Source organism: Oncorhynchus gorbuscha, linkage group LG22 (assembly GCF_021184085.1).
Source record: "Oncorhynchus gorbuscha isolate QuinsamMale2020 ecotype Even-year linkage group LG22, OgorEven_v1.0, whole genome shotgun sequence".
NCBI lineage: Eukaryota > Metazoa > Chordata > Actinopteri > Salmoniformes > Salmonidae > Oncorhynchus > Oncorhynchus gorbuscha.
The window spans coordinates 24,677,451-24,702,268 of NC_060194.1; the positions used below are offsets into that span (position 1 = coordinate 24,677,451).

Here is a 24,818-nt window from a genome sequence, read left to right on the forward strand (position 1 = left end):
CTGTAAAAACCTGGTTGCATCGAAGCTAGAGATCAACAGGGTGGCGCGTTTTGCCTCACTCCGCTCGCCTTCTCCTGCCCACTTGTTGCTTCTGGTAGTAACGTTAATCATTCATACGGTAGTTTTGAAAGTTAATACTGATACTTGATACTTCAAACATTAGCTTGCTATCATGTTCACATGTTTATCAATGTTGTGATCATATAATAAAAAACAATTGATAAAAAAAGTTTGCCCCCTAAAATGGGATTATACAGTAATGACATAGCTAAACAAAACAAGTGTATTTTGTGTTTTCATACAGCAGTAACTAGCTAACGCAATTCGTTGAAATAATCTTGTTTCACATTCAGCTCAACCATTTGGACCAAAGACAAGATAAAGGATGGCTGTGTGAACTGTAGAGACGAACCCTACTTGGAGGACTACTGCTGTCTATTTGGTGGGATCTATAGCTTTCGATGTGGACACTAAATGATTGTCACCTCTTGTGTGAAGTGAAATGATGGCGTCACATTGGAAAGGTCCATGCGATGAAGAGGACGAGGGACTGACCAGATCCTCTTTGTGCGAGGTACATAAACCCCACACACATTCATGCCCTAAATTCCAACAGCTTACCCCCTCCCCCCACACACACATTAAAGGTTATTTTTTGGGTGACCCTAAACTCTTGTCATGGAAATTGGGGTCCTGGAGATTATTCATTAGATGTAAGCTCTGTGCCCTCTAAAACACAAACCATTTGCAAATCTGTTTCTTGGTGTTATCTCTTTGAGGACAATACACCAATCCCATAATATGTGTTGTGAATTGCATGCAATTTTTATTTGGAGTTTGTATTGACTGTCGATGGGGAAATCAATAGAAAAAGCTGGGAGAATTGTTTCTGGCAGATTTTCTGTCCATGTTGGACACATTGTTGCGAAGGCTTTTCTAAACTGTCTGAGAATATGCCTACCTCATCCGCCCATACAGTGGGCCTCATATTTTAACATTAATCTCCAGGCGTTCATGTCACATCCGCTCTTTTATTATCTCTCTGGTCTGTTCCTCTTCAATGTTTTTCCTTGGCCCAACCCCCCCCCCCCCCCCCCCCACACACACACACTTTCCCCCCTCTAGTTCTCTACAATCCTATATTCTCCAATCCTCCTCATGTGCCACTCTCGCTGTCATCTAGTCTCCCTCTGTTTCTTATTCTCTCCCAATTCACAACTCTTTCTTCAGATTTTCATTATATTTTGACTTGAATTGGCCCCATTCACTAGCAGGAGAGCAGTATTATAGCATACCTGTATTGTTGTGTGTGATTAGGCAACAACCTTTACAATCACTCCTTCCTGTTCGGTGTGGGAGACTTTCCTGAAAGGTTTGACACTTTAACACAGCTGCTTGTAGTTGTTGTTATTGCACCCCTCTGCGTTGTTTGGCCCTGGGAAGTGAGAAGGCACCTCCATTGGTGCTTGGTAATAAATGTAGAGGGCACTCATTGCTGGTGATGCCAAGGGTGTTTTTCTGAGACCTTTCACTCAGAACAAATGATCATCAAAGCACAAAGATCGTTGAAGCTAAAAGTGAGCCTGCCCATCCACCCTCTGTTCCTTACTGTAGATAGGGGTGTGACGGTCATGGAATTGGCGAGCCAAAGTTGTTTGTAAAAATGTTTGCCCACATTTTCTCCTCCCCTCCTGACTGCATGTGCTGCCATGGAAATATCATTATTTCATTATATTTCTATGTGTGCTGCTGCTGCACCTTGCGTTCACCTTTCTGTGTGCTCGTTTGCTACAACACCTTGCTGGTTTCAGCAAGGAGCAACAACGTTTCATCCCATTGTTAAGAGTCCATGTTATCACAGAAACTTACTCAACGAATGCACTGCCGTACTGTCTTCAGTTAGCTGTTCGTTCCAAGCGATAGATATCTATATATATATATATATTTTTTTTTTTACAGTTGTGACAGTTATTTTATTGTCATGATAGTCTGCATCATAACCATCGGTTATACGGTAATTGTGCCTGCCTTAATTGTAGTAATCGGAAAGGTCAACATTTTGTTTCATGGGCTGTTACTTCTGAAGTAGACTCAGACACCTCAAGTTTCATCCTCAATAGTTTGACTGTTCTCCTTTTTAGTCTGAGGTCTCCTTTTACACTGTAGGTTGTCTGTCATCTGAATGAGGACCTTTGTCTAAACGTCTTCAGCCCACGCTCCTTTCGAGTGGAAGGTCACCTATTTATAGGATTTGCAGAATTTGGGATAAATCATTGGCATGGCCCCTTCACCTTTAATCTAATATTCAGCCCTCCATTTCAGCGTTTTCCTCTCTCTGTTGAGTAGAATCTGAGGGAGAGTGGGGTTAAAATGGGTAAAACCAATAGAACAGTGAAAAGCTATAGGTTAGTTAATCATACATAAACTATTCCCACATTATAATTACACATGAATGCCTTAATAGTTTCAGTTTAGGTAGAAAATCCACAGCTAAAATCTTTTAGACTTTCAATATTACGCAAACTGTTTTCGAAATGTTATCATTGGGCGTCCCATTTGTAAAGATTTGTATCCCTGTAATCAGACTACCCCTCAGTCCCACACTAGGTTACTAATTAATGTGCTTTTTTTGGAGCTGGAAACCCCCTGGAGGGTGTCTATAGGACTTACTGGAAATGATGACAGGAAGTTGACAGGCTTTGATTCATTGATTTAAGAACAAACTCCTGAGTGTGTGTGTGTTACAGTGCCTTCAGAAATTATTCTTATCCCTTTTACCTTTTCCACGTTTGTTATGTTACATCCTGATTTTAAAATGGATTCAATTGAGATTTTGTGTCACTGTCCTACATATAATACCTCATAATGTCAAAGTGAACTTGTTTTCAGAAATGTTTACTAATTCATTAATGAAGTTAAATGCTGAAATGTCTCAAGGCAATAAGTATTCCACCTATTTGTTGTGGCAAGCCTAAATATGTTCAGGACTAAAAATTTGCTTAATAAGTTGCATGGAATCTGTGTGCAATAATAGTGTTTCACATGACTTTAGAATTACTACCTCATCTCTGTACCACACACAAACAATTATCTGTAAGGTCCCTCAGTTGAGCAGTGCATTTCAACCACAAAGACCAGGGATATTTTCCAATGCCTCACAAAGGAGAACACCTATTGGTAGATGGGTAAAATAATAAAGAAGACATTGAATATCCCTTTTAAGCATGGTAAAGTTATTAATTACACTTTGGATGATGTATCAGTACACCCAGTCACCACAAAGATACAGACTCTGTTGCTGGAGAGGAAGGAAGCCGCTCAGGGATTTGACCGTGAGGCCAATGTTGACTTTAAAATAATTAGAGGTTAATGGCTGTGATGGGGGATAACTGAGGATGGATCAACAACATAAACGTGGGGTTTATGTACCTCGCACAGTATTCTAAAACATGCATTCTTTTTTCAATAAGGCACGAAGTAAAACTGCTGAAAATTGTGGCAAAGAAATTAACTTTATGTCCTGGATTCAAAGCGTTATGTTTGGGGCAAATACAACACATCACTGAGGACCACTCTTCATATTTTCAAGCATAGTGGAGGGGTGCATCATGTTATGGGTATGCTTGTCATTGGCATGGACTAGGGAGTTTTTTAATACACAAAGAAATGGAATAGAGCTAAGCACCGGCAAAATCCTAGAGGAAAACCTGTTTCAGTCTTCTTTCTAACAGACACTGGGAGACATTCACTTTTCAGCAGGACAATAACCTAAAATACAAGGCCAAATATGCACTGGAGATGCTTACCAAGATGATATTGAATGTTCCTGAGTGGTCTAGTTACAGTTTTGACTTTAAATTGGCTTAAATCTATGGCAAGACGGATCAACAACCAACTTGAGAGCTTAAAGATCCAATCCAGGTGTGCAAAGCTCGTTAGAGATATACCCAGAAAGGTATTCGCAGCCAAAGGTGATTCTAACATGTATTGACTCAGGGGTGTGAATACTTATGTAAATGAGTTTTCTGTATTTAGTTTAATACATTTTCTAAGAATTCTAAAATGTTTTCACTTTCTCATTAGGGGGTGTTGTGTGTAGATTTAATTGAATCCATTTTGAGTTCAGGCTGTAACACAATGTGGAATGAGTCGAGGGAGTATGAATATCTTCTGAAGGAACTGTTTTGATTTTTTTCCTCTGTGGAGGTACAGTGCTTTAACCTCAGGTCAGGCTCACTTTATCTCCTAGAGGACGCCCGTGTCTTACTACAGCTTGATGACACATCCCTGACTTTCAATTGACGGAAACATATTTTTCATGATTGGCAGCACTGGTAGGGATAAGCCTATTTCATCATACGTAGCCCCTTTTTCTTCTAGGTCTAGAAAAATGTGACTTTGCTTGACATTGTCAAAAAGAAGCGAGTGGGGGGAAAACAAGCCGGTTCCCCAGTCACAGTCAAAGTAGGTTCTGCTCTTCACAAGCACTTCTTCCAGGGCATACAATTAACTTTCTGATCCAACAGACACATTTTTTTCCCCGGCTAAAATTTCACCAACAATACACAAAAAAACGAATGAGCGTTCTTTTAATGTTTCTAAAACAAATGTTTCACTAGTAATAAGTAATTGTGACCTGTGTCTTTTAAAAAATCACAGAGGAGACTCAGAGGAAAACACTCGAGTCATGTTTGTTCCTGTGAAGTCTGCTTAATCTATTATATAGAAACCTATTTTTAGCAAGTTGCCCCTCACAGATATTTGAGAGTAAACCGTTGTGTAGCTAGAACAAAAGAGACATAGTATAGTGATGCATCCAGTCTAGCTATTCTCCATGGTAAGTAGTGTGTCATTATTCAATGGGATGTTTTTCTCTGAGGAGCCCTGACCATTAAAGGCTCTACTAGGCATATCCTCCTCTCCCGTGATCTGTACCTCATTAAAGCCCATGGCTTAACTAGTTTAGCAGCCATTTACAGAGCATCATATGGCTGTCTGATGGATAACGGAAGGGAAAATTGATCTTCAATTGGATAGAGGGTGGCTCTTACTTCCTGTAGCCTTTGGGTTGTCTGTTACGTTCAGTCTCTGGTAAATATAGCGTTAGCTTAGGCTATTATCTTTTTTTTCCTTCTCCATTCCACTTTAAGGTTGGACACTGAGAAATGTGTAAACTTTAACACTGTGTAAAGTCTATATTGCATAATTAACCCCACCTTTTTCGATGGCACTCCTAATCAAACAAGTCAGTCAGACTACTATTTCAATGAACTGAATGAGTTCATTGATGGTGGCTGTAAAACCTAATATGTTTCTATTAGACTCCCATCACATTACAAAGCCAGATGGCCAGTGTAATGTCTCAAGGGTGAGGAGTTTGGGTGTGTATGTTTACTCTACTGCTGGTTGTGTATATATTTTTTGAAGGCTTAATACTTCTGCATGGTGTAAAACAATTGTTTTGACATTGTCTATTTGCGCCAGCCAACCTTTGTTCAATCTATTTCAGCACTGCGATAGTGGAGAGCAGTGGGCACGCCCAGCCCTCATTAAGAGATGTGACACCTGTGTGGAGAGATGTTTTTCAGGAGCAGACCTGCAGGGTGAACAAATGCCATTTTCATTTGTTTATTGTTCCCATTCCCCTTTCCCTGAAGTTTAGGGAATTGTAAAACAATAGGGCATAAGACCTGAACTGCAAGTACTGCTTCGGGACATTCTGATTATACACCACAACCTTCAGCCAGGAAGTGGAAGCATGACTGTGGCTCACAGAAGATCTGAAGGGGCTGCCGTTCCCATGCCAGGAACAACCACTCACTCATAGTTAAGGCAAGAGGGGCTTGGCTGAGACGTCACGCCAAGCTCAACCCCAATTGTCCCAGAAATGTTCCTTATTCTAGGCCGTCAAATATCTCATGTTCCTTTCAAACAATCTTTCGGCACATGTGGTAGGTCCTAATCATCTTAAAAGGCCAGAAATCACAGGATGGGGCAACTCCCTTCTGCACCAAGATTATAGGTGCTGTAAAATTGTATTACATATTAGGCTACATAACACGTACAAGGTATTTGGGTAACTAATGATACTCAATCTAGTTAGCGCCAGCATTACTAGACTGAAACATCCCAGGCAAACTCACACCAGAGGCCCACTGCAGCATCATCTCAGGCTTTTCACAGTGAAGTGCTTGGTTTAGACTGGATGTGGTGTAGAATTCGGCAGTCCACAGATTTCCTTTTTCACACTGAGGTCTGATGTATTTAGGCCTGATGTCTTGTGGTCTGTGCAGTGTGTCATGGTGTGATGTCATCGGAGTCTCTAAACATAGGGGCCATACGTCAGTGTTTTCTCATACTTGTGAAATACTAACAAGAGATAATTGCCTTCATCCCTTCTTTGTTTGAAGAAAAATAAATACATGGAGAACAGTCGTTGTCCAGGCTTAGCTTAGTACCAAAGTGTGTGTGTGTTGTAGTTTTTGTGGCATGGAGGGATGGGCCACAGCCTCAACCTTACAAATGACCATAACCACTCCGTCTCTAAAGCATGTTACCTAATATGCCAGTACAAGTATGCCAGAGGCATTGTTGGATAACGATGTCAGATAATGTTTTAAACCACATTATGGCTGTCTCCAACAAAAAAAAAAATATCATATTAAAAAAGTAATGTTCTTTAGACCAATCGATTGGTCTACATTTTTAATGGTGTATTTTTCCATATATTGACACATTGAACTCGTCTGCTTTGAGCAAACTTTTTGATTAAATAAATAAGACACACAAATGACTAGAGGAAGTCCGACCGGCAATTGATTTAATTCTGCAGGGCCGGGATCAGACTTTTTGCCCTGTGTTAAAAAAATCAAAAAGACAGCAGTGTCTCTCTCTCTCTCCTCCCTGCTGCAGCGACCGCCACAGAACATCAGTGTTTATCACTTTGTCCGTGTTGCGGAAGCTGCAACATAATTACAGCCGTCTCTGACTGAAAAGTTACGTTACCGAAATCCCTCATTTGTTTAGGAAAAACATTCCCTAGCTCTCTTTACGTGACACATGTATGCATCGCATACACGTGACCAAATACCTATTCTCACAGGACTAGTATTACTAGAGAACATTGGTTATGGACTCCAGAATGTCCGTTATTCCAGAGGACGATTCGGACAGAATTCGTTTTTCCTAAACTGCCCCCTGTAAATCTTCTTTTTTTTTTTTCAAGAAATTGACAGTTACGATGTAAGCCTGGAGGTTTTCATTCTAGGCATGAAGATGGAGTAAGTATTTTAACATGTCCAGATGGTAGGGCCACACAACTCGAGCTTGGTTCCCAAGTTTCTGAACCATACCAAACCATCTTTCAGGAAGTGTGATATTAATCGTTAGGATATTTTAGCAGTCCGCAGTCGACATCCTAAATGCCCCTCAGCTTTCAGATGTGAGCTAAACAGCGCAATTTCACTTGAGATGAGTTTTAAAGCTTTGGATGAGAAAGTGACCTTAACCTTTCTGAAAGTTTAGGTTAGTTGTACGCTGCTGCTTTGTGAGCTATTAACAGCAAGGTTTGCTTTAAATAAAATTTTCTGATGCATTTGGCAATATTCAATTCATACACACAAAAACATTCACTGTGAAAGATGATAGGCTACATGTAGGCCATTCATATATCGCTTAAATGCAGAATTTAGTTCAATCTATCAAATCAGTTATTGTTTTCTTGCTAGCAACACCTGTCAAAACTCAGACATTACTTTCAAAACACAGGGATGGCGATTTGCACAGGACTCGTATTATCAGAGGACCTTGGAGTTCACCAAAAAACATGTTATTCTGAATTGTTACTCTTCTGTCATGTAAAAATGACTGCCATGACAGATTCGGACAGGACTAAAATGAGATGTAGTGTTTTGTGCTCTTGCACAACATTTCATTACCCGACCTCCCCCAGTAAAACAAATCCTTTCAGAATAGTGAACTATAAGGCCTGACCTATCGCATGTCAATAAATTGGTTATAACTAACTCCAAACACTGTAACGTGATAGAAAAATGGATGCAGAGAACATGACAAATAAACTAGAAATGGGGGAACGTTTACTGGTGGCTCATGAGGTAAAGGGAAAGTCAGATGTGTGGAATAAATTTGACTAGTTGTGGAAAATACTGGAGATCAAGAAAAATAATCTAAGGAGAAGAATCTGCTTGCATATTATGTGTGCCAAACCGATGCTGTATAGAATACAATCCCATTTTTCTGACCTTTTGGAACAATGTAAACACAAAATTAATTATAAGCGTAGCAGGTTCTGTAACGTTTTTGTTGAGCCTTTATTACAGCAAGGACTAAAAACAGTGCATTTTCCGAAATGGAACGTTTTATTTGTTTATGCTAATTATTCAAGGCTCGCTTTATTATTTTACATTAAACCTAAAATGCTAGATTGCATTTCAAATCATGAATGACTCGTATGCTGTGTGATGACATGAAGGAATGAGTGATGGATTGATACAGTAGCCTAAAGAAGTATTGAAATGTAGACCTCAGTAAGTTACGGTATTAGCATTTCGCCTCACTCGCATTAACATCTGCTAACCATGTGTGTGTGACTAGTAAAATTTGATTTATTAAGACTAAACAGAATGCGGTCTTAGGCCTACAGCTCAATGGTGGTTATACAAGTCTGCTATAATAAGCCTACGAATGATAATGACATTACTTATAATAACAAAGATCAAGAAAAAGGAGCATTTACTATTAATATTATATATTTTTTGGACAGTTTGGAACAGCTTAAACAACACTAAATACATTATAAATAGTACCAGACATGTTGTTCTAATGAAGAAAAAGTATAAAGCCTTTATTAAAGCAAATTTGTGGAATTTGTGACTAAATGGGGTAAGCCCTAAACCACATTCAAAGTCATGTTATGTCTCATGTTGTCCTTAAACATTTAGTTATGTAACCTAGGAGTCATGTTTTCCCCGATATATGCTCGACAGCACATTTAGTAAGTGGTGACCATGGCACAGGCTAGGAATCCATTGAGGTCCTAAGCTCCAAAAGACTGATGTATGACTTCTGATGCTCTGATCTGCTCTCTTTTCCACAGTCGGATATGAAATGAACCAGATCTTTATTAAGTTCAGTCAGTGCTTCACACACTCCCTGTTCCCACTGCCACACCCAATGCAAACACTAGACTCTGCCATTCTGGTAGTGATTCATACACTGAAAGGCATGTGTGATTACTTGTGTTTCTCTGTAATGTGCTTGTATTTTGTAGTGATGTGTGATACATGAAGTTAGTGTTTGCACTGAACTGATAATAACCCATGTTCTCATTTTGTCTCAATAGCCAGAGGCAATAGATGCATCACCTTTTATTCATCCTCCCCATTTAGGTTTCCATTGTAACCATCAAACTTGCCCCAGTCATAATCCGTGTTTAACTGGAGAGGCAGTGCCTCTGTTTGGTTGTCTCGTCCTGCTGCTTTCAGCATGCAACTGGCACATTGACTCAGCTGAGAGGGAGGAAGGCGAGAGCCGGTCGGACTATCAGGGAATGTTTGCATGTCATTTATTGGCTGGGGGTCGGTCACCACAGCGTTAACTATGTGAGGGGCAATGACAGCCCTGCTAGGCATGCGTCTGTTTCTCAGGACTGAATAGCGGACAGCCAACAACCCCCAGCCATCCTCTCTCCACAACTGAGGACTGGAGATGTCTGGAATGAGATCCACGGCTAAATTAGATCCGGTGAACTAGGGTTGGCATGCCCGAGGGATCGGAAGGCATTTGAGGCCTGCACAGTCCTTCTCCAGTGACTTTCACCTCATTTATCACCTGATTTTTACAGGACCCTCCATAATTACTGGCTACCTGTGATTCTTATCTGATGTTACATAACAGCACAACATACAGGGCCCTCCATAATTACTGGCTTCCTATGGTGCTTATCTGGTGTTAATAGGAATACAGATGAAAATCTGTTTCCCTTCCATTTGGGACTTTATTTATTTATTGTACCGATAAACTTTTTTTTTTTAAAAGTGCGTGCTCTTTCTCTAACCATTAATGATGTCATTCACGAGGCAAGATGGTGGCAGTCCAGTCAGTTCCCTGAGGCAATAGATCATATTTGGTAGAGATGTGAGAGACCAATAAATAAAAAAAGTGAACTAATACAGTTTTGGTGGCAACCTGCTTTGAAAACCTCATATTTAGCATTAGCACAAAGTACTAGGGTAGTGAATTGATGATAGCTTCAGCTGTAAGCTAGCAAGAAAAATTTGCCTGCAAAGCTGGAAGCTACCGGTATCATCTTGCATCGTAAAGTGTTCTAGCCTGTAAGCAAATTGTTTCGTGAACAGTAATGCGTTTAAACATTTCTATATGCCGTGTGGCATTCTTCAAGTGTGTTAAACTTCTGTGCATCATGAGTGGGGAGCTAGACTTCCAGTGCAGGCTACGGCTTTTGTGCTGTAAGGGGGGCATCCGCTGTGCTGATACAGTTGAGACGTGCGGCACATTTGACAGAACTACCGAAAGTAACACATTCTAGTACCAAACGGGTTTTCATGTTCTAGTATTTTCAGCAGTGGTGTAAAACTACTTTACAGTACTAATAAGTCGTTTTGGGGGGTATCTGTACTTTACTATTTATGTTTTTAACTTTTACTACACTACATTCCTAAATAAAATAATGTACCTTTTACTCCATACATTGTCCCGTACACCTAAAAGTACTAATTACATGATGACAGGAAAATGGTCCAATTCACACACTTATCAAGAGACATCCCTGGTCATCCCTACAGCCTCTGATCTGGCGGACTCACTAAACACATGCTTTGTTTGTAAATGATGTCTGTGTTGGAATGTGCCCCTGGCTATCTGTAAATTAAAATACAATAATAATAATACACTTTTGTGCCGTTTGATTAATATAAGGAATTTTCAAATGGTTTATACTTTTACTCAAGTAGAATTTTACTGGGTGACTTTTACTTGAGTCATTTTCTATTAATACGGTATCTTTACCTTTACTCAAGTATGACAATTGAGTACTTTTTCCACTACTGATTTTCAGTATACCATGCAACACTACATTAGACCAACTCCTTGAATACCCCATTCCTTGAAGTTTGCTGTTGTCTAAAAACACCATTTTTGCTCAAACCGTATTGTTTTACCATTTTAGTGTGTATTTTACTGTGTTTGTACTCCGGATATCACTTTCCAACAGTAAAAGTATATATTTTTAAATTGCTGGTGGAAGTTGACGTACTGTTGTCATTCATAAACTCTTCAATTGTAATTTTAAAAAAGAAGTGCTGTCTGATTCAAAGATGGCTTTTTACTGAATAGCATACATATTTTTACAGGTATGTGCGGATCAGCATAGTTGGGCCTAACTTACAGAAGGACCCGCATAATACATAGCCTAATTATTCTGAAACATTCCATGGATTTGAGTGGGATGAATGTATGAAAAACACCTAGACACAAACGGGGAAGTCGTGCTGGAGCCAGGGAACAACAGTTACAGCTGGGGAAGACACGCAGTCGGAAACCTGTTTGGCCAGTTAACTTCCCACCCAACCAAACTGACTCGGGTGTCACACAGCTGCACCTGCAGTTCGGTTTCACAGCAGCCATTCTGCCATTGGCTCGTACTCCATTAAGGTTGAGCCCCCCCGATGTCTTTTGTACCTCTGCTCTGTTCAACATGTGTTTTGTTGACCACAGAGCTGGAAAAGATCCCAAAGGGTTCTGTTGTTCTGTTGACATAGCCTACGTGTTTAGCCCCAGTAGATCTAATTCAACTGATTTTACCAACAGAAAGATGTAGCAAAATACCAGTCTCAACATGGTAGAACCCTTGAGGCTGTTGATTTACATAACTTATAAGCTGTTAAACTAAAAGTTGTTAAATGTATAGAACGTTCTTCCTGTATAATGTTTTGCTGACTGAGTGTGTTTAGAAATCAGAGGGTTTGAATGTTTGTGAAAAGTAAACTGGCTCCCGCTTTGCTTCTGCAATGTGTTAATAATAATAATAATAATAATAATATAATAACACCACAAAACAACCATGAAATGAATGTCCTAATCAAAATGACCTGTAGTTTTTTTTTTTTTTTTGCTGTGGTTATGATGTTGTCATGTCAGAGCGGAGGCAGTTTGCTGAAATATATACATTTAGCCATTGAATTTGTTGGCCCAGGTTGGCTTTGGTTAGCATGTAGCTGAATCCATTTTCTGACATCTACTACTTATCACATTTCCCCAGGCAGCAGCAGGGTTTGTGTGAATGCAAGCTCATCACATTCCTCTTATTGTGGGTGAAGCACAGGGCCAGGAGGAGGGCCGTTAAGGGGGGGGGGGTGTAGTCTTTGGTGAGTGCAAAATTCAGGGAAATTTCAATACATTCCCTTGTTTCCCAAAAAATCATGGTTTCGAGTATTCTGGATTTTCTGCTTCCCTTCTGATTCCGGGAATCCTACAACTGGGATTTCGGGAAAACCCAGGGAATTTATTAAAAGTTCCCATAGTTTTGCAACCCTGGTGCTGCATGAGGGCAGGGAGAGGGGGAGGTTTGAGGTTGAGTCGGAGAGCAAGCAAAGCAGGTAGGGATTGACTGTTTGAACAGTGAGTTTCCTGAAAGTTATTCTTTGACTGGAAATTTGAGCTTGGGGACTAGGAGGGAGAGGATGGGAGCTGCACCACAAAGGTGTGAGGCTATAAATAACCACTAAACACAGCAGTGGGTGTTTGAGGCCCCAGGCTCTGCCCTACTCTACAGTAACACTGGAAATGTGACACCAGCACTATGGCACGATGACTCTGTTACAATTACTCACTTAGATGAGCTAGCACAGATGAGGTAGCTGTACCGCCTTGGTTGAAGTACTGGAGGCGTTTCTGTGAATTTCCTCTAGATCCCATGTTTTGTTGACCTAGCTAGTCTAGACACATGATGTCAATTTAACTTTGTTATTATTACTGTTGTTTATTATCTATTATTCAGCAGGATACGGAACATAGACAAGACACTGAGTCCGTTGCCAGACTTGTGATTTATTTTCCCCAAAGGAATACATTTATTTATACAGCATGTCGATTTTAGTCTCTGCATTAACTTGGTACTACTTTCATGCAATCCTTACCTTTCTCAGTGAAATATGAGTAGCTTAACGCTGAACCACCTGCAGTAGATCTTATTTCAGTCTGTCATACAGTTGTGTTCAGTATAATAATAGCATCTCTCTCCCTGTCTCCCGCCTGCCTTTCCTGTCTCCCCTCTCTCTTTCTCCTTCTCCCACCAGAATAACGTGCCAGAGTGGCGTGTGCAGGGGGATTCCCCTGCAGGCCTGTTCAACCTGCAGGGAGAGGAGGAACCCTTCTCGTGGCCAGGGCCTAAGACACTCCGTCTTCGACGCACCTCTCAAGGCTTTGGCTTCACTCTACGCCACTTCATTGTCTACCCACCCGAGTCAGCCGTGCACCCATACCCCTTCCCGGTAAGCACCACATTCAGGGTTACATGAATATCCCAAAGCCCTTCCATTTAGTTTATTGAATTTTGCTGTAGCATTTTGTATGTCATTAGCTAGGGCTCCATCCACTTGGCAACCAGCTTTTCATGTGCATAATCAAAAATCTGCATAAAATCAATATGTGCATTTTCCCACCTTATGTGTTTCTATCAAATTGACCTGTTGCGGCTCAAAGGCTGTGCTTGATGACCTAGTGCACATGAAACAAACTTTTGCTGTTAAATTCCCATGTACCAAATAAAAAATAAATAATACAAGTTTAAATGGGTTTCCATCACATTTTCAAACGTGCGTTATATTGAGGATGTGCCCACTCTGGTCTTGGCTAGAGGTCGACAGATTAATCGGAATGGCCGATTTAATTAGGGCCGATTTCAGGTTTTCATAACAATCGTAAATCGGTATTTTTGGACACTGATTTGGCTGAATTTATTATTATGATTTTTTTACACCTTTATTTAAATATGCAAGTCAGTTAAGAACACATTCTTATTTTAAATGACGGCCTAGGAACGGTGGGTTAACTGCCTTGTTCAGGGCCAGAACGACCTTGACAGCTTGGCGATTCAATCTTGCAACTTTACGGTCAACTAGTCCAGCGCTCTAACCACCTGCTTTACATTGCGCTTCACGAGGAGCCTGCCTGTAACGCGAATGCAGTAAGAAGCCATGGTAAGTTGCTAGCTAGCATTAAACTTAACTTATAAAAAACAATCAATCAATCATAATCACTAGTTAACTACACATGGTTGATGATATTACTAGTTTATCTAGCGTGTTCTGCGTTGCATATAATCGATGCGGTGCACATTTGTGAAAAAGGACTCTCGTTGCTCCAACGTGTACCTAACCATAAACATCAATGCCTTTCTTAAAATCAATACACAAGTATATATTTTTAAACCTGCATATTTAGTTAATATTGCCCGCTAACATACATTTATTTTAACTAGGGAAAATGTGTCACTTCTCTTGCAACAGAGTTAGGGTATATGCAGCAGTTTGGGCCGCCTGGCTCATTGCAAACTGTGTGAAGACTATTTCCTCCTAACAAAGACAGCCAACTTCGCCAAACGGGGGATTATTTAACAAAAGCGCATTTGCGAAAAAAGCACAATCGTTGCACGACTGTAGCTAATCATAAACATCAATGCCTTTCTTAAAATCAATACACAGAAGTATATATTTTGAAACCTGCATATTCAACTAAAAGAAATCCAGATTAGCAGGCAATATTAACCAGGTGAAATTGTGTCACTTCTCTTGCGTTCATTGCACACAGAGTCAGGATAAATGCAACTAATTTGCCAGAATTTTACGTAATTATGACATAACATTGAAGGCTGTGCAATGTAACAGGAATATTTAGACTTATTGATGCCACCCATTAGATAGAATACGGAACGGTTCCGTATTTCACTGAAAGAATAAACTTTTTGTTTTCGAGATGATAGTTTCCGGACTCGACCATATTAATGACTTAAGGCTCGTATTTCTGTGTGTTGTTATGTTATAATTAAGTCTATGATTTGATAGAGCAGTCTGACTGAGCGATGGTAGGCACCAGCAGGCTCGTAAGCATTCATTCAAACAGCACTTTCGTGCGTTTTTCCAGCAACTCTTCGCAATGCTTCAAGCATTGTGCTGTTTATGACTTCAAGCCTATCAACTCCCGAGATTAGGCTGGTGTAACCGATGTGAAATGGTTAGTGTGGTGCGCGCTAATAGCGTTTCAAACGTCACTCGCTCTGAGACTTGGAGTAGTTGTTCGCCTTGCTCTGCAAGGGCCACAGCTTTTGTGGAGCGATGGGTAACGCTGCTTTGAGGGTGGCTGTTGTCGGTGTGTTCCTGATTTGAGCCCAGGTAGGAGTGAGGAGAGGGACGGAAGCTATACTGTTACACTGGCAAGAACATCCAATCGTCAAAGGTATATGAAATACAAACGGCATAGAGAGAAATAGTCCTAGAATTCCTATAATAACTACAACCTAAAACTTCTTACCTGGGAATATTGAAGACTCATGTTGAAAGGAACCGTCAGCTTTCATATGTTCTCATGTTCTGAGCAAGGAACTTAAACGTTAGCTTTCTTAAATGGCACATATTGCACTTTTACTTTCTTCTCCAACACTTTGTTGCATTATTTAAACCAAATTGAACATGTTTCATTATTTATTTGAGGCTAAATTGATTTTATTGATGTTTTATATTAAGTTCAAATAAATGTTCATTCTGTATTGTTGTAATTGTCATTATTACAAATACATTTTTAAAAGCCGGCCTATTTTAATCGGTATCAGCTTTTTTTGGTCCTCCAATAATCGGTATCGGCGTTGAAAATTCACACTCGGTCGACCTCTAGTCTTGGCACATGCTCTCTAGCCAACAGCTCGCAGATACAGTGCGGATAGGATATCCTTCATCCCTCAAACTCAGCTCGGGACCTCAAAGCTAGTTCTACTGCATATTTTTCATTGTTTCCCTCTAATCAGTGACTGATTTAGACCTCGAACACCAGGTGTGTGTGCAGTTAACTATCAGGTAGAAAAGAAAACAAGCAGGCTCCGGACCTCGTAGGGTAAGAGTTGAATACCCCTTACCCCACATGAGATTATTATGGACAAAATAGCGAGATTATTTAGATTTGTCAAAAGGCAGACAGGCATCGATCATCTTGTATCCAGAATAAGACCCTCAATATTTACAGGAAAGGAGTATCAAGCTCATCACCGTGCACTTTCACCACCCTGTGAAGTTCATCATAACTTATTTAATCTGTAGCCTAATAATCGGCATGCTTTCCCGAGCCGTAGTGGGAGGACCACACATGTCATCGCGTGACTCCAAGTTTTCTTCGATATGATGATTTTTATATCAATATTTGTGCATTAAGGCATTTCCATTGTCATTTCTTGCATAATATATTTTACAGACACAAGATCCCACCTTGTCTTGCATATTTTGTTTAGTCAACATTTGTCAAGTTTACTGACAAATTAGCTGTTTCCATCAGGCCTGTCGTGATATTTTATAACCAACATGTATTTTACTCGCATAAAAAGGTTGGATGGAAACATGGTTCATGTGGAAGAAGTTGCAACAAAAGAGTGTAATTCCCCAACCAGAATTTCCATAGAGTAAAACGAATTGATCCCTCTAAGCAACTTTATGACCCCTCTTAACTCAGAAACCATCATTGCTGTTGGCAAATAACATTTATCTTGTCTTTTTACAGGAGGAAGAGCATGGCCGCAGAGGTAAGCTGAATGAATCTACCTTGCACACAGTTCCTTCCTCCTCTGTTTGTCCTTCAGTACTGCATCGTCAATCTGCCTCCCACTTTGTATGATTTTTCCATCTGTTGACGTAGCTCTTTTACTTCCTTGTTATGCACATGGAACAGGGTAGCTGTTGTGTTAAGGTGACCTTTGTAGAGGCCTGACTGAAACGGCTTGGCCAGCATCACCACCTGTTACTGTCCTCAACTGACCTTTATCCAACTGCACTTTGTTGTCACTGCACAACAAAAAGTTGCCCAAAGCCCTTGTTTTTAGGTTTGTGCATTTTTCCTGTGTGTTTGTAGGTATGTGCACTTGTGCATTGGTGTTTTTGTTACTTTTAGGAAATGAGTCCTGTTGGAAAAAATGTTGTAACCCCTGATCCATTTCACCACACAAGGTTTTTTTTGTGTGTGTGTGGGAGCATGCAGGTGTTTGTTTTTATAGCACACTACTTCTGTTAAATAAAGCTCGCCATCTCAAATGCTCAAATGTTTTGCATGTTTTTATCCAATCATGTCCACACTCTGAGGAATCAGTTTGGCCTGTGGTTTGCTGTTCCACTGTGTCCCCTCCTCTAAACACTGCTGTGGTAGTAGGGATGCACGCTATATCGGTGAACATATCGGAATCAACCGATATTAGCTAAATATGGCAACATCGGTATCGGCCCAATGTCTAGTTTAACACCGATGTGCAAAACCGGTGTCAAAGCTGACGTGCATATCTATATAATGTAGGTACATGACGTAATGACGCCACGTAAAATGTTGCGCTACACGTGCAACACAGCATTCCTAACCTAGCCCACAATGTCTGCTGTGTGGATTGAGCAGTCAACAAGTCAAGCAGTCATTTGAGAGACTAAGAAGATTTCATCTAGACAACTCCAAGGCGAAATCCATTAACGCCAAGATGTTCATTGTTCTTGACAATCAACCGTTCTCTGTCGTAGGGGATGTTGGCTTTCGCGACTGGTCGAGCACCGGTACACACTACCAGGTGTGCTATTTTTCAGATATTGCCCTACTGTTATTAACTTCAAGACATACTATGGAACCCTGTTATGGTCTTTGCCTGTCAAAAAAGATGCACATCAAATAACACTATTTGACAATAACACTATTTGACGTGTTAATTAAGCTTTTAATTTGACACGTCAAATAACACAGTTCTCTTATAGAATGTTGTGTGTTCTGAATTTGCACATGCAAGCCAAGCACCACTACTACTATCAGTAGCACTGTCAAACCTGTGCAAAAAAGTCTGAGAACGCCACGAACGATGTGTTTACAATGCCGTGTTCGTAAGAAAGCATTTTGTTCAACCGCAACTTCTGGGATAGCTAGCTAGCATCAATACAATCAGCCTGAAAACAATGATCAGAAGAAACTGCAATCATTTTCATTATTCTTAGCAATGATTTAGGAGTCCTTGTGAGTAAGTATTAGCTAGGTAGCCACTTGTTGTTCGCCTATTGAAATGTAATTATTCATGACAAAAAATAGCTAGCCAGCTACTTAACTCTGTTGCCCAAAGCTAATGTTATAAGCAGCCAGCTAGCTTCATCTGGCTAGTGAGGGTCGACCGCTCTGGGTTATGTGATGTGAAGATAGCCACAATAAGGATTAGGCACAATAGTGGAATTCAAAATAAAAGCACCCCTTTGAAAGTGATGCAGAAGGTTGCAATTGGTGGAATCATGCCATATTTAAACTAAATAATGTTAAACAAGGTTGGAATGTGAAGCAATGAAATGGGGTATCAGTCTACTCGGTGACACACAGAACACAACTGTGAAGAGTTTATGCAAATATTAGCGTTGTAGCTCTTATTGCAGGACTGTGACTTTGTGAAATCACCTCCCCAGTCAGCCTGTTGTGTGTATTGACATTCATATTGCGCTGTACAGCTTTACCTAAGGATTGGGGATCAATGAAATGGGGATCAATGAAATGGGGTATCAGTCTACTCAATACCCAATATATTTTTTCACAACATCCTCCTCAAGAGTTATCATACACCAAGACATCCATGCACTATTGTTTTTCCTCAAGAATAGTGTTCAATACACATAGGTTGACAATAAATGTTGCTCAATTCAGTTGTTTCAGAGTCCCGCAATAAGATCTACGATGCTAATGTTTTCTGGGTGTCACTGAGTAGACTGATACCCCATGTCATGTATTAAGTATACACACAATGCAATTCTAAAGTATAATACATCCAGTGTGATTTCAACATGTTTTTGTCAAATTAACAAATTGCCTTTTGTTGATTTTATATAACATTCCAACCTCGTTTAGCATGATCTATTCATTTATGGCATAATTCTCTCTACCATTTGTATTAGTTTGCGTCACTGTCATTGACATGCTTTTATTTTGAAGGCTAACCGCAAAGTCCACTATTGTGGCTAATTCTTATTGTGGTTAGCTTCACATAGATGAGTCCGACCACCATTAATCAAATAAGAACTGTCTTGTAAATTAGGGTCATTTTAGATGACACATAGCTATATAGTTAACAACTATAGCTACTGAAAAAGATTGTCGTTTTGGGGGAAGAACATTGCTTGCATCCATAGGCTAGCTAGCTTTTTTTTTTAATGACCAGCTCTGTAGGTGCGCGAGAACTTTACCAGCATCATAGCATACGTATCGATGAATCGTTGTGACATGAAATACGAGTGATTGATCTCACTAATGTGTAATAACTATGCACAAAATGTATGAAAGCGTTATATTATTTTGTGATGTGCCGTCATATTCAGGTTCTGATTGGTCAACAAGCTTATTTGGCATGTCAAATAGTGTTGTTTGACGTTTCTTTCTTGACACGCAAAGACCCAAACGGCGTTCCATAGAAATCCTGGTTGAGAATGAAACGACTTAACAAATGAACAACAAAATAGCACAGCAAGTAAGTGTAAGAAAATAGGTTTTGATGATGTTTTACTGGTAATGGGGACATGGGTAAATGCAAACAAAGTCACTTTTTTTTGTGTGTGTAACCTTTTTTAACTATGCAAGTCAGTTAAGAACAAATTCTTATTTACAATGACGCCCTACACCTGCCAAACCCGGTCGACGCTGGGCCAATTGTGTGCCGCCCTATGGGACTCCCAATCACAGCCGGCTGTGATACAGCCTGGATTCGAACCAGGGACTGTAGTGACGCCTCTTGCACTGAAATGAGGTGCCTTAGACTGCTGCGAGTGTGTGTGTGTGTGTGTTAACTATTTAACTACTTTAATTTGTTTTTGTTATATCAGGTATCAGGGTTTTTTTTTGGCAAGAGAAATATTGGTATCGGCCACATGTCATATCGGTGCATCACTAGTTTGAAGGAACAAACTCTGTCTTTTCACCATACCCAGAGAGCAAATCAAGTGCACAATAGGCCTACCGCGGGCCAATCGAATGGCTCAGGTGACCGTGTCTGCAGTAACATAGCAGGCATAAAAGAAAGTTGATATTGAGAAACGGTCAATGAATATGGCAGAGAGATGCTGTTTTTATGAGTGAGTTCATGTTTATTCTACACTTTTTCCATCCAGCGCTACAACCAAGCACTGAATGAGTAGGAAAGTATATCTATAGGTTTGTGTTATTGTTAGTGGCTTGGGTCTTTTTTAATATTGAGGAATATTTCACTTTCTCTGTTCATAGAAATAACAAATAGGCAGAAATAATGCGGTGCGACTTGAGTTTCGTCATCAGTTGGAAAACTGTCCCTTTTTTGGCAGTGTCAGCGTACCCTCAGTCTGCTGCTCACTCCCTCCACTGAGACTGACCATCAGATGCAGACACCATCAGCCCAGTAAAATAGAAAGCTTATGATTTAAATGCTCACTCATCCGTGCCTCACAATTAATTCAACAACGGATCTATTACCAGGTGTGATCATATAGCCAACCTCAGTTTTTTGTAAAAAAAAAAAAACCCACCAAAAAAAAAAAAAAAAACAATGCAACAGATTTTGTTATAGGCAGAACGCATCGGAGTAGGATTCTATTCCATTGACACGCACTACTGTACTCTACACAGACCGGTGCGGCATAAACAAACAGAGCTTCAGTAGGCCTATATGTAAATAGACTATTGCCATATATGGATCTGTGCCATTTACTTTGACCTGGACTGTGTTTACAGCAGGAGATGCGTTTGTTTTGAGATCAAAGCGAGAGCTGCATGTAGCCACGTGTGCACATTTTGTTCATATCCTTTGGTAGTCACTTGGTGACTTATTAGCCCAGTTATAGATCATTTGTAGTCTGCAATAGGGGAGTGATTGCTTCCTTCAAGAACACAACATATACATCCTTGAAAAGCAAGTCAGGTAAAGAGCTTTTTTTTTTCTTAAAAGGGGTAATGTTGTAGTTTTAAGGCAGGCTTGAATAAGCTAAATAGTCAATAGGCATACTTTGTCCCATTCTCTGTAATAAAGTTATGGGAATAATAATGCATTTTCTATTTTGTGAAGTGGTTTCTTGCATCAAACACAACTTTTTCAGTCACCTCCTTGTCTGAAGGACAAGTAGATAACCAGGTTATTAATGTCAAGCTCTTCATGTAATGTGCAAGTTCCTCCTTTTATCTTCCATCTTCTATTTTTTTTAATCCTCTCTGCTCTCCTCTACTCTGTCCCTCAGGCATCCCTACCTCACTCCTGGGATTCTGCCTCGTCTCTGTCCAGTAAAGCAAGCCTTACAATTGTAATAAAAATGATAGCTGAAGCTTTTAGAGAGTTAACTAAAAAAAAGTGTAATTTAGTTCGGGCTGAGTTGAGGTTAGATTGCTAAGTTAACATTACCTGACACTCTTGTCCCTGCTCCCCCTTTCTCTTTCGCTGCTCTGGCTGGAAATATTTCAATAAACTCAAACTTCTATAAATAAATCAAAGTCGAAGACTGACAAATATAGCCATCTTGCTTGCACTTGATACAGTTCCAAACAAACTAGCTCGCTAACTTGCTAGACTAGTAACGTTAGTTAACCATGTTTCTATCAACAACATAGATGTGTATATTGGATAGCTAATTGCCGTTACAATTGTGGCAGCAATATTATAGATCTAAATGACATTAGTATAGTTTTTAGGTTATAGCTAGCTAATGTAGTTAAGTAGTTGGTTAGCTAACGTTAATCAAGCAAACAAACTGATTTACCAAACTGATGTACAGATCATCTATTTACCAATAAAAGCAAATGTAATTTACATAACTTTTTTGAAACTATGTTTGGTAGAAATGGGATGTCTTTGTGTGGCACCAATGATTCTGCCGTGGTGCAGCGCCACACATAAATGAACGCAGAGGAAACACTGTTGGTAGTTTTTAAATCTACCTGCCACAGTGGCTGGTGGACTTTAAAAGTACATTTTATGCCCTGGTAGTGAAAACAACCTGTGATGCTCACAAACTGGCTTGGCTTGGCTGTGATACCACTCAGGGGGTGCAATTTCACAATTGCATTGTGATACATCTCCAGCACATCTAAAAACCAAAGTTGCGCCCCTGCTACCACTACAGGTTAACTATAAACAATGTTACTGCATTAACAATAATGTAGCTCAGAGAGGGAGAGGGGCAGAGATCTTAAATCACTACTTTCAGTTTTGCATTAGTCTGTGTGCTTGTCTGTTTGCATTAGTCTGTGTGCTTGTCTGTTCGCATTAGTGTGTGCTTGTCTGTTTGCATTAGTCTGTGTGCTTGTCTGTTTGCATTAGTCTGTGTGCTTGTCTGTTTGCATTAGTCTGTGTGCTTGTCTGTTCGCATTAGTCTGTGTGCTTGTCTGTTTGCATTAGTCTGTGTGCTTGTCTGTTCGCATTAGTCTGTGTGCTTGTTTGCATTAGTCTTTGTTTCTGTTGATGTTTGCACGCATTAGTCTGTGTGCTTGTCTGTTTGCATTAGTCTGTGTGCTTGTTTCAGTTTGTTTCTGATGTCACGTAGGTTACGTCTTCAATCTCTGTCATATTACAGTATAATGTATAGGTGGATATAATATTCCCAGATATGTGAATGTGTGGTGTGACTGTGTCTATGGAGACTAGTTTTCTGACTCTGGGTTATCCCAGGACCGCCATTGTGAATGAGAGGGAATCTCTTTGTTTACCATGTGGAGGTTGAAACGGGGAGCGTTCGACATTGTAGCCGAATTTAAAGGCGAGTCGAGACTGACTAACCTTGAATCATAAATAACTACTCTATATTATTTGTAGTTCAGTCACTCACAATTTACCCATGATACATTGCGGTTTTGATGCTCTCAAACACAGCCAAAGCCTTCATGAACATGCCTACAGCTGTGAACCCGGTGTTGCATCATTGGAGTCTCCCGCCCCTGACTGACTGGTGGATAACACATGTCTCTGGTGCACCCTCTACTGGCTATTCCATATAATTTGACTTAATGCATTCCATGATTCTCTGCTGGGAACAACTTGAGATTGTTCTAATAAAAAACAGTATGAAGAGGAAATGAAATGAAAAGGACTGGGGTCAAGATGATTTAAAAATGATTTACACTGTCTGGGACTGACTGAGCTCATGTTAGTGTTGGAAATAGTCTCATCAGCAGTCACTGAGTTACTGCTAGTATCAAATCACTTTATACTTGTATTATCAAGCAGTAGGGTTGTTATGGTATGCTGTGGTTCTACCACTTGCCACAAGAGGGAGCCTGGTAACACTGATGGTGTTGGGAGATGAGGCTCTTGTTGCGTCATACATAACACATTCATATGTGATTGTGAGCAACAATAGGTTGTGTTTGTTTTTACACACTGTCCAGGTGATGGTGGTGCAGGTATAGCATGCATAGCCTTGTCTTGCATAGCTCTTCTAAGAAAGGTTCAGTGGCTCAGCTCTAACGTGAGGAAAATCAGATATGTGAACCTGTTATAACTGTTTACAGATCTGTCCCTCTCAATCTGTCAAACACCCACAGGGAGAAGGAGAGAGCAGTGAGTGGGTGCTCCGTGGCGTATCAAACACCCACTCCCATCTTTTCAATCACTTTTTTCTCTCGTTCTCCCTATTAATCTCTTGCTTCTCTCAATCGCTATCAAACACATATCACTAATGTGTTTATTTTGTATTGAAAAACCTGTATGGCAAATGATGTTGCTGCCACCGTCAGTGCTTACCAATGATACTTCATGCTTACCATTTGAGTATGGTTACATGCACACAATAATATGATTATTGTGAATAGTCAGATTAATATAATAGTTCCCTTAAAGCGTTTACATGCTTTGAAAGAATAACGGTTTCCCTAATAATTCTGTTTACATGGCCTTAGGGCTGTCCCCGACAAAAACAAAATATTGGTCGACCAAGAGTCATCTGTTCTTTTAGACCAATCGATTAGTCCAAATTGATTAAAACACATAGGATATACAGACACATCCTATGTGTTTTAATAAAATCAACTTTATGCACTGAGCTTGTCTGATGCTTTAAGCTCACTGTTTGATGAAATAATTAAGACACACAAATGACAAGAGGGAGTCCAAACGTAATTGATTTGATTGTACCTGGCAGGGCTTAGACTTGCTGTGCTGTGTTTAAAAAAGAAAATGGCAGCGAGTGGTGGTGTGACTAGCACCTGTTGTCTCGCTCTCCTCCCTGCTGCCGTGACCACCACAGAACATCAACAGTGTTTATCGCGCTGTCCGTGTTGCTGAAGCTGCATCATAATTACAGGCATTTCTGACTGAAAAGTTGTTGCCGAAGTGTACCTCATTAGTTTAGGAATAACATTCCCTATTCCCTGAAATACAGCATATCATACTTGTATCAATAAATTGGTTATAACAAACTCTGGACACCATAACAGGAAAATGGATGCAGAGGGTGTGACCAAACTAAAAACGGAGGAATATTTACTGGTTACTCAGAAGGTAAAGAGAAAGTCCGATGTGTGAAATCAGTTTGACTAGTTGTGAAAAATACTGGAGCTCAAGAAAGTTG

General features: G+C 40.1%; 1 protein-coding gene across 4 annotated transcripts in view; it reads left to right on the forward strand.

Moving 5' to 3' along the window:
- LOC124009127 (rho GTPase-activating protein 21-like) overlaps positions 1 to 24,818 on the forward strand; it is a 68,370-nt gene that overhangs the window by 1,055 nt on the left and 42,497 nt on the right. For 3 of the 4 annotated variants that reach the window (XM_046320623.1, XM_046320620.1, XM_046320621.1), the window contains exons 2-4: positions 354 to 574; positions 13,335 to 13,529; positions 16,801 to 16,822. In XM_046320623.1, the coding sequence (XP_046176579.1) occupies positions 503 to 574; positions 13,335 to 13,529; positions 16,801 to 16,822 (289 nt within the window). In that variant the 5' untranslated portion in view covers positions 354 to 502. Of the gene's footprint in view, positions 1 to 353; positions 575 to 13,334; positions 13,530 to 16,800; positions 16,823 to 21,161; positions 21,185 to 24,818 lie in introns of those variants that run through there. The other variant, XM_046320624.1, reaches the window with a different exon arrangement.